Here is a 14,415-nt window from a genome sequence, read left to right as displayed (position 1 = left end):
GTTTTGCATTGACCATGGATAGCTTTTTATACCAATCATACCTCAATAAAGTAGGTAGAAAAAATAGATAAAAATTGCATGTTTACCAAATAACAAGCATTCTTCTGAGAGTTTCACCAATATTATGCCCTTAAAACACTATAGTGGTTTGCTTATTATCTATTGATATTATATACACATGTGAAATCACCAATGCCAATATCAATATTATGTTTAGGGACAGTGAGTAAGTGGGGAAACCTTACCAAATGTTGTGTGTATGTATGTCCCTTACTCTGAACTACATTATGATGAAAGACTACAATGCACCAATAAAAGTATATTAAAAATAAAGTTTCATTCTATTAACATGACCTGCAAGACCTTTTTCATCTAGTCTTCACACTCTGCTCTGATTCTTTCTGTACTTCCACTGACACAGAATCATCTCTCTATCACTGGATATGCCATTCACTTCTATCCCAAAATGTCACTACAGGATCTACTCTTTTGGGCTAGGGTTCCTGCTCATCTTATCAGTTCAGAAAACTCCTACTTATCCTTCAAGACTTAGGTCAAATATAAACTCAGCTACCTACTCAATTAGTATTCGTAGGGAGGATAAATGTTACTATTTTCTTTAACAAATTTAATGTATCTCTTCTATTATGACTTTTTCTTATATTATTTTACCCCTCTTCTGTTTATTCTGTTGCCATCCAGTATACTAAGCTATTAGAAGAGAGAAAGTATATTATTTTTATCTGTATTTGCATTTCTATTATAAATTACAATAACTGACAAATAAATTTCTCCATACAACTTTCCCAAATGAAGGAATATACCAAACACTAAAAGTAATCAACTTTTTACAAAATATGCTCATTTCAATTCATATATCCTCCAAAGTATCCAAAGCCCTTCATCTCAAAACAAAACCAAAATAGGATAGAAAGCCTAAAAATATAATGTTCTATATGCTATATTTGAATATTCTCCTCTCTGGTTTTAATCAAGGAAATTAGCCACACTAATGGAAATGAATGAGGTCTCTCCTTTCTTCTTTCTCTAATGTACTAATATAATCTCTTTTCATCTGAAATTAAAAGAAATAAACATAGAAAGCCTAGAAATATGGTACCATTATCCTCTAAATTAAATCCTCTCAGAATATTCTTGTACTAACATTAAGGCAAGTGGTAAAATGCAACACAACTTAGAAGAAATACTGAACATACTTCCAGGATACTAGAGTACAGTTTATATCCCTTATTAACAGTGTGACACTGACTGTGTTTTACCTCTCTGACCCGCAGTTTGCTCATCTTTAATGTGAAACTAATTCCACCTGCCCCCTACATCACAAAGTATCGGTGCAAGGATGGAGAGAAAGAACACTTTTGAAATATGCTTTGAAACACAATGTACTGTACTATGATGTGTGCAGTCATTCACTCACCGAACACAGTCCTCGCAGGCACCGATTCTCTGTTAAGCCAAAATGATACTTGGGAAAGAATGACAGTCATGATGCACGGCAAATAGGTCTGAATCACAAAATACCCAATTTTTCTTTTCAAGTGGAAATGAGCTGTCATTACGGTATATTCACCTGGAAGGAAAATTTTAAGAAGCTTAAGGAACTGTAATAGTTGATAGTTGGAACATTTTGGAAATGGAAAACGATTAGAGAAAGAATAGTTCCTGATTTTAAAAAATGATTATATACATATCATGAAAACTATACCATGTTGAAATCTCTCATTAGCATAGCGAGTATATTTAAAAAAAACTTTTCTTAGTAATGAGACACTTTACTGCATGTCCTATGGTCATGGTTTTTCCTTTAGAACATGTCTACTGACCAACAGGGTTCAGAATTTATAAAGACTCTCTGCCCAAGATTATCCTCCTTGCTCAAGTCTCTCATCCCACTGGTACTCACTTCAAGTTGCTGCTCTGATAGATCTAATTCTGGTTCTTCAAAATGCTGGTCTCTGGCCTCATCTCAGAGACTGGTCTCTGGCTCGGATTTCCACCTATAACCTCATCACCAATTCTAAATTTCTCTTTGCTATATGCCTGCTCTGATTTGCTTCAGTGGATTCTCTCTGATGCTTGTTTCTACCTTCCTTTATTCTCCAAGAGTTTTAATTATTGCCAGATGTAAGATAATTAGTCCAAACAGATGCTATTTTCTTAGATGAGGGAAGCCCTTAGAGAGGGAATCAGCTTTTCCACCTAGGCCTGGAGTAATTATCCATACGTCAAGGGCTGAATAATCATAACAGGAAGAAAAGAATTAGAAAACTAGGAAAGTCATCACAACTAATTTGAAGACAAAGATTAAAACTGACTGGTCTGAGAAAATTTTTGAATATGTAGTATATTTTAGGCCAATGTTTCTGAAACTTTCATGCACATAGGAATCTCGCTGGAATTAGTCAAAATGCAGATCCTACTTTATAGTAAGGGTTGTAGCCTAAGATTCTGAATGTCTAAAAATTCCAAGCAATCTGTGCTGATAGTTTGTTCACCTCAAGAGCATAAGTTTTTAAGTAATCTGGTACTTTTCCATTGACCTTAGCTATTAATTTTTAAGACATTCGTTTTTCTTTGGACTCATTTTACTAACCTGTACTGGATTTAATTGTCGTCTTCCCAACTGACTGGCCTAGCAAATCATATTGATTTAACCTGGAGCCATCAGGAGCAACCTGTACTGAATCGGATGCATTGTAAGTCCAAATATAAGTGACTTCTGAGGTTGTATATGCATCTGTTGAAAATAAAGAGTATTTAAGTGCTTTACTGAGAACCATTTAATATAATGCAACATTAAAGATTATGTATGTCATAGAATCACTAATAAAAAGTTGAAATTTAAAAACATTTCTTTCTTTTTTTTTCTTTTTTTTTCCCTTTGGTGGTACTGGGGTTCCTGAAAATCCTTCTACCTCCGGGCTACACTCCCAGACACCTATTTTTTATATTTTTATTTGGAAACAGGATCTCTTAAGCCAACAAGGCTGGCATCGAACTGTGAGATCCTCCTGTCTCTGCCTCCCAAGCGCGGGGATTACAAACATGCACCACCACACCGGCAATTTTTTTTTTTTTTTTTTTTTTTGGTGGTACTGGGGTTCCTGGAAGCCCTTCTACCGCCGGGCTACACTCCCAGACCCATTTTATATTTTTTAATTTGGAAACAGGGTCTCTTAAGCCAGCGAGGCTGGCATCGAACCTGCGCAATCCTCCTGTCTCTGCCTCCCAAGCGCAGGGATTACAAACATGCGCCACCACACCGGGCTACACCCGCAAATTTAAAAACATTTCTAATTCAACGTAACGTAGTGTTGAAAACTTAAAGTGAGCTATATGAAACAGAAAATGAGAGACAATTATAAACATGAGAGTATTTTCACTGCCAACACATTGGCAGTTAAAAAGAAAAGACCCTTCAGAAATTGCCAGAGTCAACCAGGCATGGTGGCACATGTCTGTAACCCCATTACATGGGAGGCTGAGGCAGGAGGATCACACATTTGTGGCCAACTTCAGCTACTTAAGTGAGGCCCTCCACAACTTAGACCCTGTTTCAGAATAAAGAATAAAAAAAGGGGCTGGGGATTTGGCTTGGAGGTAGAATGTCCCTGGGTTCCATCCCCAGTAACAGAGGAGGAAAAAAAAAAGAAATTGAAATTTCTAGGCGCTAATATGGTTATTGTTCCCCTCAGGCTAATCATAGCAGATTAAAAACATTGTGGTAAACAAGTTATGAATATCTGAAATCTAGTCAAACATTTTACTTAGAAATAGAAACCATTCGTGAAAAAATTATGACCCAAAATATGTTGTTTTCTTAACATAAAAGTAACTTTATTTAAGAGTTAAATAGCTTAGTTATCAGGACAAAATGCATTTCATTAGAAGAATGAGAATTAACTGCAAACCATGTAGAATAAATCAGAATGATGTATAGTCCCACCAAGTTGCAAACCTTTTAAAAGACATATCCCTATTTAAGTTAATTAATGCACAGAATGTCACTAGGCTACACTTCCATAGCATCTCAATTAGCCTATGTAGTGACAGAAAGACATACAGACCAGGAATGGCTATGTGATTTATTTGGTCAAGGATGTAAAACTTATCAGAAGTAAGATAATTCCAGAGCTGGAGTAGGGATGACAAATCTGGCCTTAGCCTTTCCCTGCACCTACATTTTCCTTTCTCTTGTCTGGGGAGGGATCCACTTACTTCTCCTACAGACAGTCTTTCCACAGCTGGAAACATTTTTAAAAATAAATAAAAGAATAACTTAGAAGATAAAAAGATCTTCCATATTCTTGGATAAGCAGAATAAATATCATCAAAATGTTTGTACTTTTAAAGTGATCTACACATTCAACGCAATACCCATTAAATTACCAAGGTTATTCCTCAAAAACAAAGAAAAATCTTTGTTTGAAAAAAAATAGCCAAAATAGTTCTCAGAAACAAAAAACATGCAGGAAGAATCATAATAGCTGATTTTAAAGTATACTACAAAGCCCTAGTAATAAAAAAAAAACATGGTACTGTCACAAAAACAAATAAATAGACCAATGGAACAGAATAGAAGACTCAGAAACAAATTCACACACAGCCAATTGATTGACAAAGGGGCCAAAAACATACACTGGAGAAGAAGGAGCTCTTCAAAAAACGGTGTTGGCAAAACTGTTTAACCATATGCAGAAAAATAGAAATAAACTCTACGTTCTCACACTGTACAAGAGTCAATTCAAGAAGGATCAAAGACTTAGAAATTAGACGAGATACCTTAAAGCTCCTTGAAGAGGCCATAGGTACAACACTTTAACACATAGATACAGGTAAAAACTTTCTCAACAAGACCCTAAAGGCACAAAAACTAAAAGACAGATAAATATGTAGGATCGCATTAAACTGAAGAGCTTCTGTACAGCAAAGGAAACTAACAAGAACCTCAACAGAGAACCAACAGAATGGGAGAAAATTTTTGCCACCTACTCTTATGACAGAGAGGACAAGTATCTACAATATAAAGAGAACTCAAGAAACTTGGCACTAAGAAAACAAATAACCCGATTAAAAAATGGCCAAGTGAACTAAATGGGCACTTCACAAAAGAAGACATTAAAATGGCCAGTAAATGCATGAAAAAATGTTCAACATCATTCGCAATCAGAAAGATACAAATCAAAACTACCCTGAGATTTCACCTAATTCCAACTAGAATGGCAATCATTCAAAACACAAACAATGACAAATGCTGGTAAAGATGTGGAGAAGTGGGAACTTTAATACATTGCTGGTGGGAAGGCCACCAAATTAGTGCAACCAGTTTGGAAAATAGTGTGGAGGATCCTCAGAAGAATGAGTATGAAGCTACCATATGATTCAGCAATACCACTTTTTTTTTTTTTTTGGTACTGGGGTTCCTGGAAGCCCTTCTACTTCCGGGCTACACTCCCAGACCTATTTTATATTTTTATTGGAAAAGCCATGGCTGCTTCTGCCAACCTTCATTATGGCCACATGCTAGGGTTTGGCACACTGTATTGGTCTATTACTCCACATAGGTGTTCGTGCTTTGAACACTTAGTTCCTACACGGATAAATAAAAGGGTATGCAAACTGTTTATTCCATGTATCAGAATATACAAGGTAAGAAAGCAGAATAAATAATAATTGTTGAAACAGATAATGCTTAACAAAAACTTTACTTGTTGACCGTATGATTTTGGGATACAGAAATCTAAAATCTCAAGCATACAATTTTCCACTACTCTGTAAAAGCACCCTATGGGCTTTTAAATTTCATGTAAATATTTCAAGCAAATTTATTTCCTTTCATCTATTGAGACATCACATAATTTATATCTGATGTCATAATAATGACACCTTGCCCACTAATAGATTATTACTGCAGTCTTTCTTGGGTATCAAGTTTTTAAAGTTTCTCTTTAATACCACTTATGCAATGCAAATGAGTTTTTCTCTGTTACATCTGCTGTGGTTTTCTCAGCTGGGAGTTCATCATGTTTACATTGTATAACATGATTGACTCTCTTAAATAATGCTGGATGAAATGCCAGGATTGTTGTGGTGGTTTCCATGACAATAGAGAAAGCTTTTGTTGTTAAACAAAGAGGAGATTCTTGAAGAAAATTGGGAATTGACACCTTTTGCAGTGATGTACAGAACAAGCAAGACAGAACTTCTCAATCCATAAAACAATGGTAATAAAAATAATTAGAAGTTTTGCATTCATGTTAACCATCATTTTCCCCTTTTCTTTCACTGAATCCTGTCTGTGAGTAGAAGGCTCACTCTTCAGTCAGACATATTTTTAATCAGGGGAGACCCCTGCCATTCTACTCAGCAGAAACAAAAGAGCCAGAAGCTGCCCAGAATGGACAAAAATGGAGGTGTCAGAAATCACGGTTTCTCAAAAGATCAGGCAAGGAACATGCTCACACAAGAGGGGAGCTGCTTAGCTTTGCTCATGAATTTAATTCTGAACCTGCCTGGAATGTCGTGTGGGCCTGGGAGGATGACTTGACCTTCCCCGTTTTCCATTATTCTGGGAGTATGCATGCTTCTGCTTGACATACAAGATATAACCCAGTGACCTAAAGAATAGCCAAAGGCACAGCCTTTTTGTGAAATGCTTGATGTACACAGAAAAGTGCCTGCATATAACAATCCAGTGACATCATCTCCTTTTAAATTTATTTTAAGAAAAATCCCTTGCATTAGACAGTAGAAAGACAATTACACAGACTCCATTTCTGTGCCTGCCTTTTGCAAGAGGCTGACAGAAAATAAACAACTGAATCTCTCTTTTATAATTCATTCTTCTCTGGTGCGAAAGAAATACACTTTGCATTTTTAAAAATATTTCAACACTAGAAAAAGAAGGCAAATTATAATCCCCATCTTAAAAAATTCCTATTCTAGATTTTTATACATATACTAAAACATATACTGCTACTTTTTCTGGTTTTTATATTTTTATTAGTGCATTATATAGATCATACATCATAATAAGATTCAAAGTGATACAAAGCAGATGCACACAGCACTTGGTGCCTTTTTCTTTATTATCCTACCCTTCTCCCCCTCTCCCTACCTCTCCTTGTTAGAAAGATTGATAATGATAACTTTATATATGAACATAGTATTATTTGAACTCTTTCCATCCTCAATTTTTCTTTTTCCTCTCCCCACTTCCATCCCTCTATCCCCTCCAACTAGCCTACTATTTCTCCCCTCTTTTGTTTGAAGTCCCTTATATTTTCTCTGTAATTTACACATATCAGAGAAAATATAGGACCCTTGACCGAGACTAGCAATATAACAAAGCATATTCTCTAGTTCCATACATTTTCCTGAAAATCAGTTTGTTCTTCTTTATGGCTGAGTAACTTCCATTATGTATATATGACTTTTTATCATTTCATCTGCTGATGAACACCTGAATTGGTTCTATAATAATTTAGCTAATTTAAGTCAGAGACTATAGTAATACAGGCATACCCATGTTTATTGCATCACAATTCATGATAGCCAAATTATGGAACCAACCAAGGTATTTGTCAGCACATAATGTTGTTTATTAGCTAGCTGTAAAAGAAATAGTAATTTGACCATCGTGATTACAATGTTTGAGAGTACCATAGGGCTAGCCAATTAGTTCCTTGAGGGTGATTAGCATGTTTTTTTCTATGTCTTACTGAGCAAGTGTTAAGCATCCTAAGATATGAGAAGAAACTGTACACACAACGGCACTACTGACTACCCTGATAGCATTAACCCATACGGGTATGGTCACCCTTGTACTTACAGCTGCCAAATTTCAGAGGACATGAATGAGCATCCATTGGAAAATCCTCCAAGTGCATTGGACATTCGGCTTGAACTGTCAGCCTAAAAGTCAAAATTCCACTCTTTGTTTAAGTAAATTGACAAGTCAAGAAAAATCATGTGAAAAGTCAATGTTGTCAATAGAATTAACAATAAGACAGGACTTTTTACAGAACACTTTTAGGCTAGTTCACATTTAAATATAATTTTGTTTTTTCTGAGATTCCTCAGAAGAAGCTGGTCTATATAAAAATTGTTATTTATACATAAATACCAGTAATAATTACTAGCTAAATACTTAATATTGCCAATTTACAACTGGTAAAGAAGTAAAAATATATGCATTTTTGAAAGGCTGTTCTTCAATTACCCTCACTATATTTAGAATATTCAAGAAAAATAGTCAAAACTATTATGAAAAATGTACAATTTCTTTATCATCTCTTAAACAACTATACAACAAAGTTCATATAAGAATTCAATATTGAATCCGAGAAACTCCTTTCAAAAATATGCCAAATGAATATCATGTGCTATCCATAGATACACAGATAAAAATTTATAGATATTCATATTTAAAGATATCTATCCCCTAGAAATATCTTGTAGAAGCTAAATTATAGATACAAGTTAAAATGTTAAATAATTTTTCTTTAAATAAGATTATAATAAAGAATAATTATAGAAAATTTGTTATAAATAAATCCTCCAAGTATTCCATTTCACATAAATGGAACTGGATGAACCAGGTACTAAATGAAACTCAGGGTAATCTGTTCTAATCAAGCAGAGTAAATGTAGCCAACAATTTATACATAATTTGCATACTTCAAAGGGAGCATTTAAGTCGAATCCCATACAACAGCTTCTAAAATTCCATGTTACATGCCTCTATTTTATTTAAATCCCAAATTCCAATTCATTGCCTTAATCCATAGCAATAATTGAAGTAAAATCTGAATGTAATGCAATCCAGAGAGGGAGGAAGGATAGCAACCAGAAGTGAGTCCTCAGGAAGGTCTTCTTTAGAAATTAGAAATGTCACAGGTCTGTCTTATTGCCCCTTTTTAATTAACTTCATAACTGAAACCTAGCACTTACTTTTTAAATGAAAGCATACAATACCTGCATATACACAATGCTAATGAAAATTATGCATGCCTTAAATCTTTAATTAAAAATTAATTTTGAGGCCGGGCGTGGTGGCGCACGCTTGTAATCCCCGCACTTGGGAGGCGGAGACAGGAGGATTGCGCAGGTTCAAAGCCAGCCGAGCTGGCTAAACAGACCCTGTTTCCAAATAAAAATATTAAAAAAAAATAGGTCTGAGAGTGTAGCCTGGAAGTAAAAGGGCTTCCAGGAACCTCAGTACCACCAAAAAAATTAATTTTGAATTATATATCAGTGTACTAGATTTGTAGTGTTTTCCTTGACCTATATAATATCAATAACTTATTTCCAAATGTTAATTCATAAGATTATTAAAACTGAATAGCTGTTAGGATCAACAGCTTTCTTTCCTATGACCAATTTTTTAAATGTTATACCATAAGAAATTAATACTATGTGATTAAAATGGCAATTTCATATGGTTCAATCTACTATATGCAAGTGTAGTACCCAATTTACTTATAAGCTTTAATTTTAAAAAACTGCATTTTTTCAGTATAGTATCTTCTTAAGTGGGGTAAAAATAAGGAAAAACTTGCTTAAAATAATTTAAATTTTGATAGGACAGCTAATGAATAAGAAAAGTGAAATTAGATGCTGTTATAAACAAAATTAAAGTCATAGCATTAAAACTGCATTTAATTAAAATGCAGCGTGAAGAATAATTAACCAAAAATATCAGTTCTTAGTAACTAAGGCAAGTCTTAAGGTTGAAAACACTGAGATTAAAATTAAATACATAAATACAATTTTACATATCCAAGCATTTACAAGACATATCGTGATTACTTTAATAACCTGTAAGAAAAATATTTTTCTTAAAAGAAAAGGAGAGATGCTTTTTTCTTTTTACAATACTATGGCTTGAACTCAGGGCTCGTCAAACACTCTACCACTAAGTTATATCCCTAGCCTAAAGAAGAAAAAATTTAAACACTTTGATTATAATATTTGAGAATCCCATAGGGCTAGTCAATATTGTGCTAATATTTGACAACTATGCTGGCTGAAAAATATACTCTTTTTGTTGTACAGATTTCTCATTACCAGGTGCAACATATCAATCAAGCCTAAAACATACCTCATCGTGTACAGCAGAGTCCCATCATCCTGGATTCGGAGCAGTTTATTTGGCATCGTCATATTATGAGCTACTGACTTTTTGCCATTGTGAAAGAAGGTATCTGGAGTCCAGATTTTGCTAGCCATTAAATTGTTAAGTCGGAGGATATTCATAGGTCCTTTAAATTTTAAACGTTCATCTTTCCATTTTTGTCGGAAGAAGACATCTATTGTATATTCCTGAAACATAAATAGCATTTCCTTGAAAATAGAACACTATGAAATTCCAACAAAATAATCATCTAAATAGTTTACAGAAAGAGATATATTGAGAAAAGTAAATTTTACATCAAAGTGATTATTCCTTTAGCTTATCAATAAAGATCACTTTAATAAAATATAGTATTTGTATCTGCATAATAAGTTACATATTATTATGAAAATAAAATAAAATATAACTGTATCTGACTTCTTTCAGTTGAACAAGATCCCAGTCACCCACTTTATTGTATCCTATAATTTATAACCTCTTAGAGAGGTTGAAGTGTGTCTGAATGATAGGTCTGAGTGAATTGTCTTAGGTAGATTATCTCAAAAAAAAAAATGAGAAGATAAACTTGCCAGGAACAAAAATTAATAATAGAAATAAAAAAACGAGGGAAAGAAAAAAATTAAAGCTCATCATCAGATTTGTGAGTCATCGTTTCCTGTTGCCAATGAAACTGTAGAATAACATATCTTTTTTAATTCTAAAAACATGATGAAATATTATTGATATATTATTATTATATTAATATTAATAAGAATATGCCTAGAGAATGATCATTTCAATCAAGTTTATTTATGAAATTAGTTGTAATGCAAGTACTTTAGTAAGTTATTCAACTTCAAAGCATAAATATTTGCAAATACATTTCCTTATGTTAAAGTGTACTTTAGTCAGGCAAGGTGGTGCAAACCTGTATGTAATCCAGTGCCTGGAAGGCTGAGACAGGAAGATATTAGGTTTGAGGAGAATCTCAGCAAGCTCAGTAAGGAGCAAGACTCAGCAATCTAGTGAGATTCTAATTCAAAACAAGGACTGGGATAGAGCTTAAAGGAAAAATGTCACACACACACACACACAATAAAAGTAAATAAATAAATAAATAAATAAATAAATAAGCTTTAAAATATTCATACATATCACCTACTGATCACTTTATTATTAGTTTCTAATCCTTTAAATTTAACTGAACCACTTTCCTATTTCTTCCTCTCTTTTCCCTCTCTCTATTACTTTATCCCCTTTCTTTCTTAAGAGAATGTTTGCTTTTTAGAAGAAATAATAAATAAATAAATAAATAAATATAAATAAATAAATAAAATGAGCTTTAAAATATTCATACATATCACCTACTGATCACTTTATTATTAGTTTCTAATCCTTTAAATTTAACTGAACCACTTTCCTATTTCTTCCTCTCTTTTCCCTCTCTCTATTACTTTATCCCCTTTCTTTCTTAAGAGAATGTTTGCTTTTTAGAAGAGATACCCAATTCACAACTGTAACTAATATTGACAGCCTACTGGATGTTAAAATTATTTTCATTGTTTGTTTGTGCAAACACATAATAAGTAACTGAAGTTTTCAATTACACCCCTGAAAGAGAAATTATAAAACTATCTTTTGAGCAAAAAATATAGGCATATGTTTGAAGATAATCATCTCTGCAACTGGAAACTTCTCTAAACTAAAATTACTTTATAAAAGAAGATGAAAAGGGTCATGTTATAAAAAACATCATGTCATTTGTACAAATTTGAATCAAATGGTCCTTCCCAAGAATTCATCACATTCAATGGGTGATGCCAATAAAGGCATCAGCAATGGGAGCAGAAGATCAAGGAGCTGGGCTGAGCCCCTCGTGCTTAAGAGAATATCCTATAGTCCAATCCACCCTCACTCTCGATGGCCCAGTAATTTACATTTTTAATGTTTTATTCTATATAAATGGAACTCAGAAAAGAAAACTGGACTAAAAGATTAATTTTTGCCAGGCATGTTGGCATACACTTGTGATCCCAGTACTTGGGAGACTGAGACGTGAAGATCAAAGGATAGAGGCTACTCTCACAAAGTAGTAACACACCAAAATGTCTTTCCACTATGATAAGGATTTTTATATAATAGTTTTATTGGTTTTATAATTATCCATCATACTGAGGTATAAGGGGATAGGAATATACATTCACATACCACTTAGTGCACCTCTCTCTGTACTCCATCCCCCTCCCCTTCCTTGCACATATCATTGAGATTGGCGTTGGTAATATTATTTTTTCCAACAGTAGCATAGTCCCTCAAATTCCAGTCCCAACTGACTATAATCGTAATTGATATTCATTTTCCAGCCAAAATGAAGGAATTTTTAAAACTTTAATTTTAAAGTTCATATTTCCTGTAAAATTCATCTTCATTTAAGAAGCTATAGATGTGACAATCATGTCCTACAGTTCTACCATGTAGAAGCTACAAGATTAAATGAGTTATGTGTGCATGTATGTCTCTACCATCTTGTACCGCATTAAGATGTATGACTACAATGCATGCACACACACACACACACACACACACACACACACACACACACACAAGTTTACAAACAGAAAATCTTCAGGTGCTCTCTTCCTAAAACTTTCTTTCAGGAGTACCATTCGTCTTTGAGCCCTGAAACGGTCTCAAGGATGCCTTGCCAATCTATTCAACAGAATTAGTATCTTTTTCTCCAACTCCACCAGACAAACGCATGTAACACTCCATATAACTTCTAACAATCCACCTTCCTTGTCACTCCTCAAATAAAAGAAGTGTGTTCCTTCTGCCTGGGCTGAGTACTCTACTCACAACCACATCTGAATTTCTTCATACCCTGGGAAAACACACACACACACACACACACACACACACACACACACACACACACATCTTTCTGTGTGTGTTATTGGGGATTGAATCAAAGGCATCTGGCATCCTACCTCTGAGCTCTACTCCCAACCTATTTATTTATTTACTTATTTATTTATTTATTTATTGAAACAAGACCTTGGTACATTGCTAAGAACCCCTCTATGTTTCAGAGGCTGGTCCCAAACCTGCAATCCTCCTATCTCAACCTCCCAAGTACTGACATTATAGACATGCACCACCAGCCTGGCTTTCTTTGCTTCTTTATAAAGCTCTCTAAGACTGCAGGTTCATTTCCCTTGCAAGTATGTTCTCTCTTCTTCCACATTTGTAGCTTGTACAGTCTTTTAGAAAAAGAAAGCCTGGCTGTTATTTTGTTTTATTTTATTTTGTTTTTACAAATATAAAAGAAAGCACAAATAATTAGCATCAAATAAATAAAAAAGCACAAATCAAATTAAAAAAGCACAAATAAATAAGCATCACCTAATCAGAAATATCATCATGAAGATTGTTGTAGCCCTCCCTCTTCTGTGAATCACTACTTGATTATATTTCTCTACTCCCTAAGGAAAGAATTATCTTGCCTTTGGTATTTATCATTCCTATTGGTATACGTAAATATTTACTATATAAGTAAATACAGAATATCATGTATTAAGAACTTATACAAACTATCACAATGTGTCTCTTTTTCTAACAATTGTGTTTTCCAGTGACCTTGTTGAGGTTTGCTCATGGCAATGTAGTGAGCACTTTGTTTCATTTTCACTGAGATCTAGCAGTACCTTGGAAGACTATTTCACAATATAGTCATATCTTTCCTTGTTTAAAAATATTTTCTTTTTTTCCAAATTCCCACTGTGACAAGAAATATTGCTGTGAATATTCATGTTCAACAGTTTCAGTAAAAGGTTATGAAGGTTGCTCAAAAATCAGAGTTAGCAAACTTTTTCCAAAAAGGGCCAATCCTAAAATTATGCATTTTAGGATTTGTGGGCCTTATTGTCAGTATCACAATTACACAACTCTGTCTTATAGTGTGAAAGCAGCCACAAACAGTGCATAAGTAAATAAGGCTCACTATGTTCCAATAGAATTTATTTACAAAAATGCCAGCTGACAGTACTGGGCTCCTAAGTAAAGAATCTAAAAGAAACAGTAATAACAATACTAATTACATAATGTATCAGAGCCTACACAACATAAGTACAAATTTAGTAAGAAATAGACAACAATAAAACACAAGAACATAACCCTAAGTAGTTCTCTATAGGCTATACACAGAAGACGTGATATGGTTCAGTTGGTGACAATAAAAATGTGAAGATCCAAACATTCCGAGATTTTTAAATCTCCCCATA

The 14,415-nt window shown here is 34.0% G+C and overlaps 1 protein-coding gene across 2 annotated transcripts in view; it reads right to left on the bottom strand.

The window, feature by feature from the left end:
• GABRA2 (gamma-aminobutyric acid type A receptor subunit alpha2) overlaps positions 1-14,415 on the bottom strand; it is a gene marked incomplete at both ends in the record, with an annotated part of 129,625 nt that overhangs the window by 40,864 nt on the left and 74,346 nt on the right. For both annotated transcript variants that reach the window (XM_080697583.1, XM_080697582.1), the window contains 4 exons: positions 1,439-1,591; positions 2,615-2,758; positions 7,853-7,935; positions 10,124-10,344. In XM_080697583.1, the coding sequence (XP_080553709.1) occupies positions 1,439-1,591; positions 2,615-2,758; positions 7,853-7,935; positions 10,124-10,344 (601 nt within the window). The remainder of the gene's footprint in view (positions 1-1,438; positions 1,592-2,614; positions 2,759-7,852; positions 7,936-10,123; positions 10,345-14,415) is intronic.

Source organism: Muscardinus avellanarius, assembly GCF_963383645.1.
Source record: "Muscardinus avellanarius genome assembly, chromosome: 6".
Lineage (NCBI taxonomy): Eukaryota > Metazoa > Chordata > Mammalia > Rodentia > Gliridae > Muscardinus > Muscardinus avellanarius.
The sequence above is the reverse complement of the archived record's forward strand: the minus strand, read 5'-3'. Positions and strand labels throughout refer to the sequence as shown.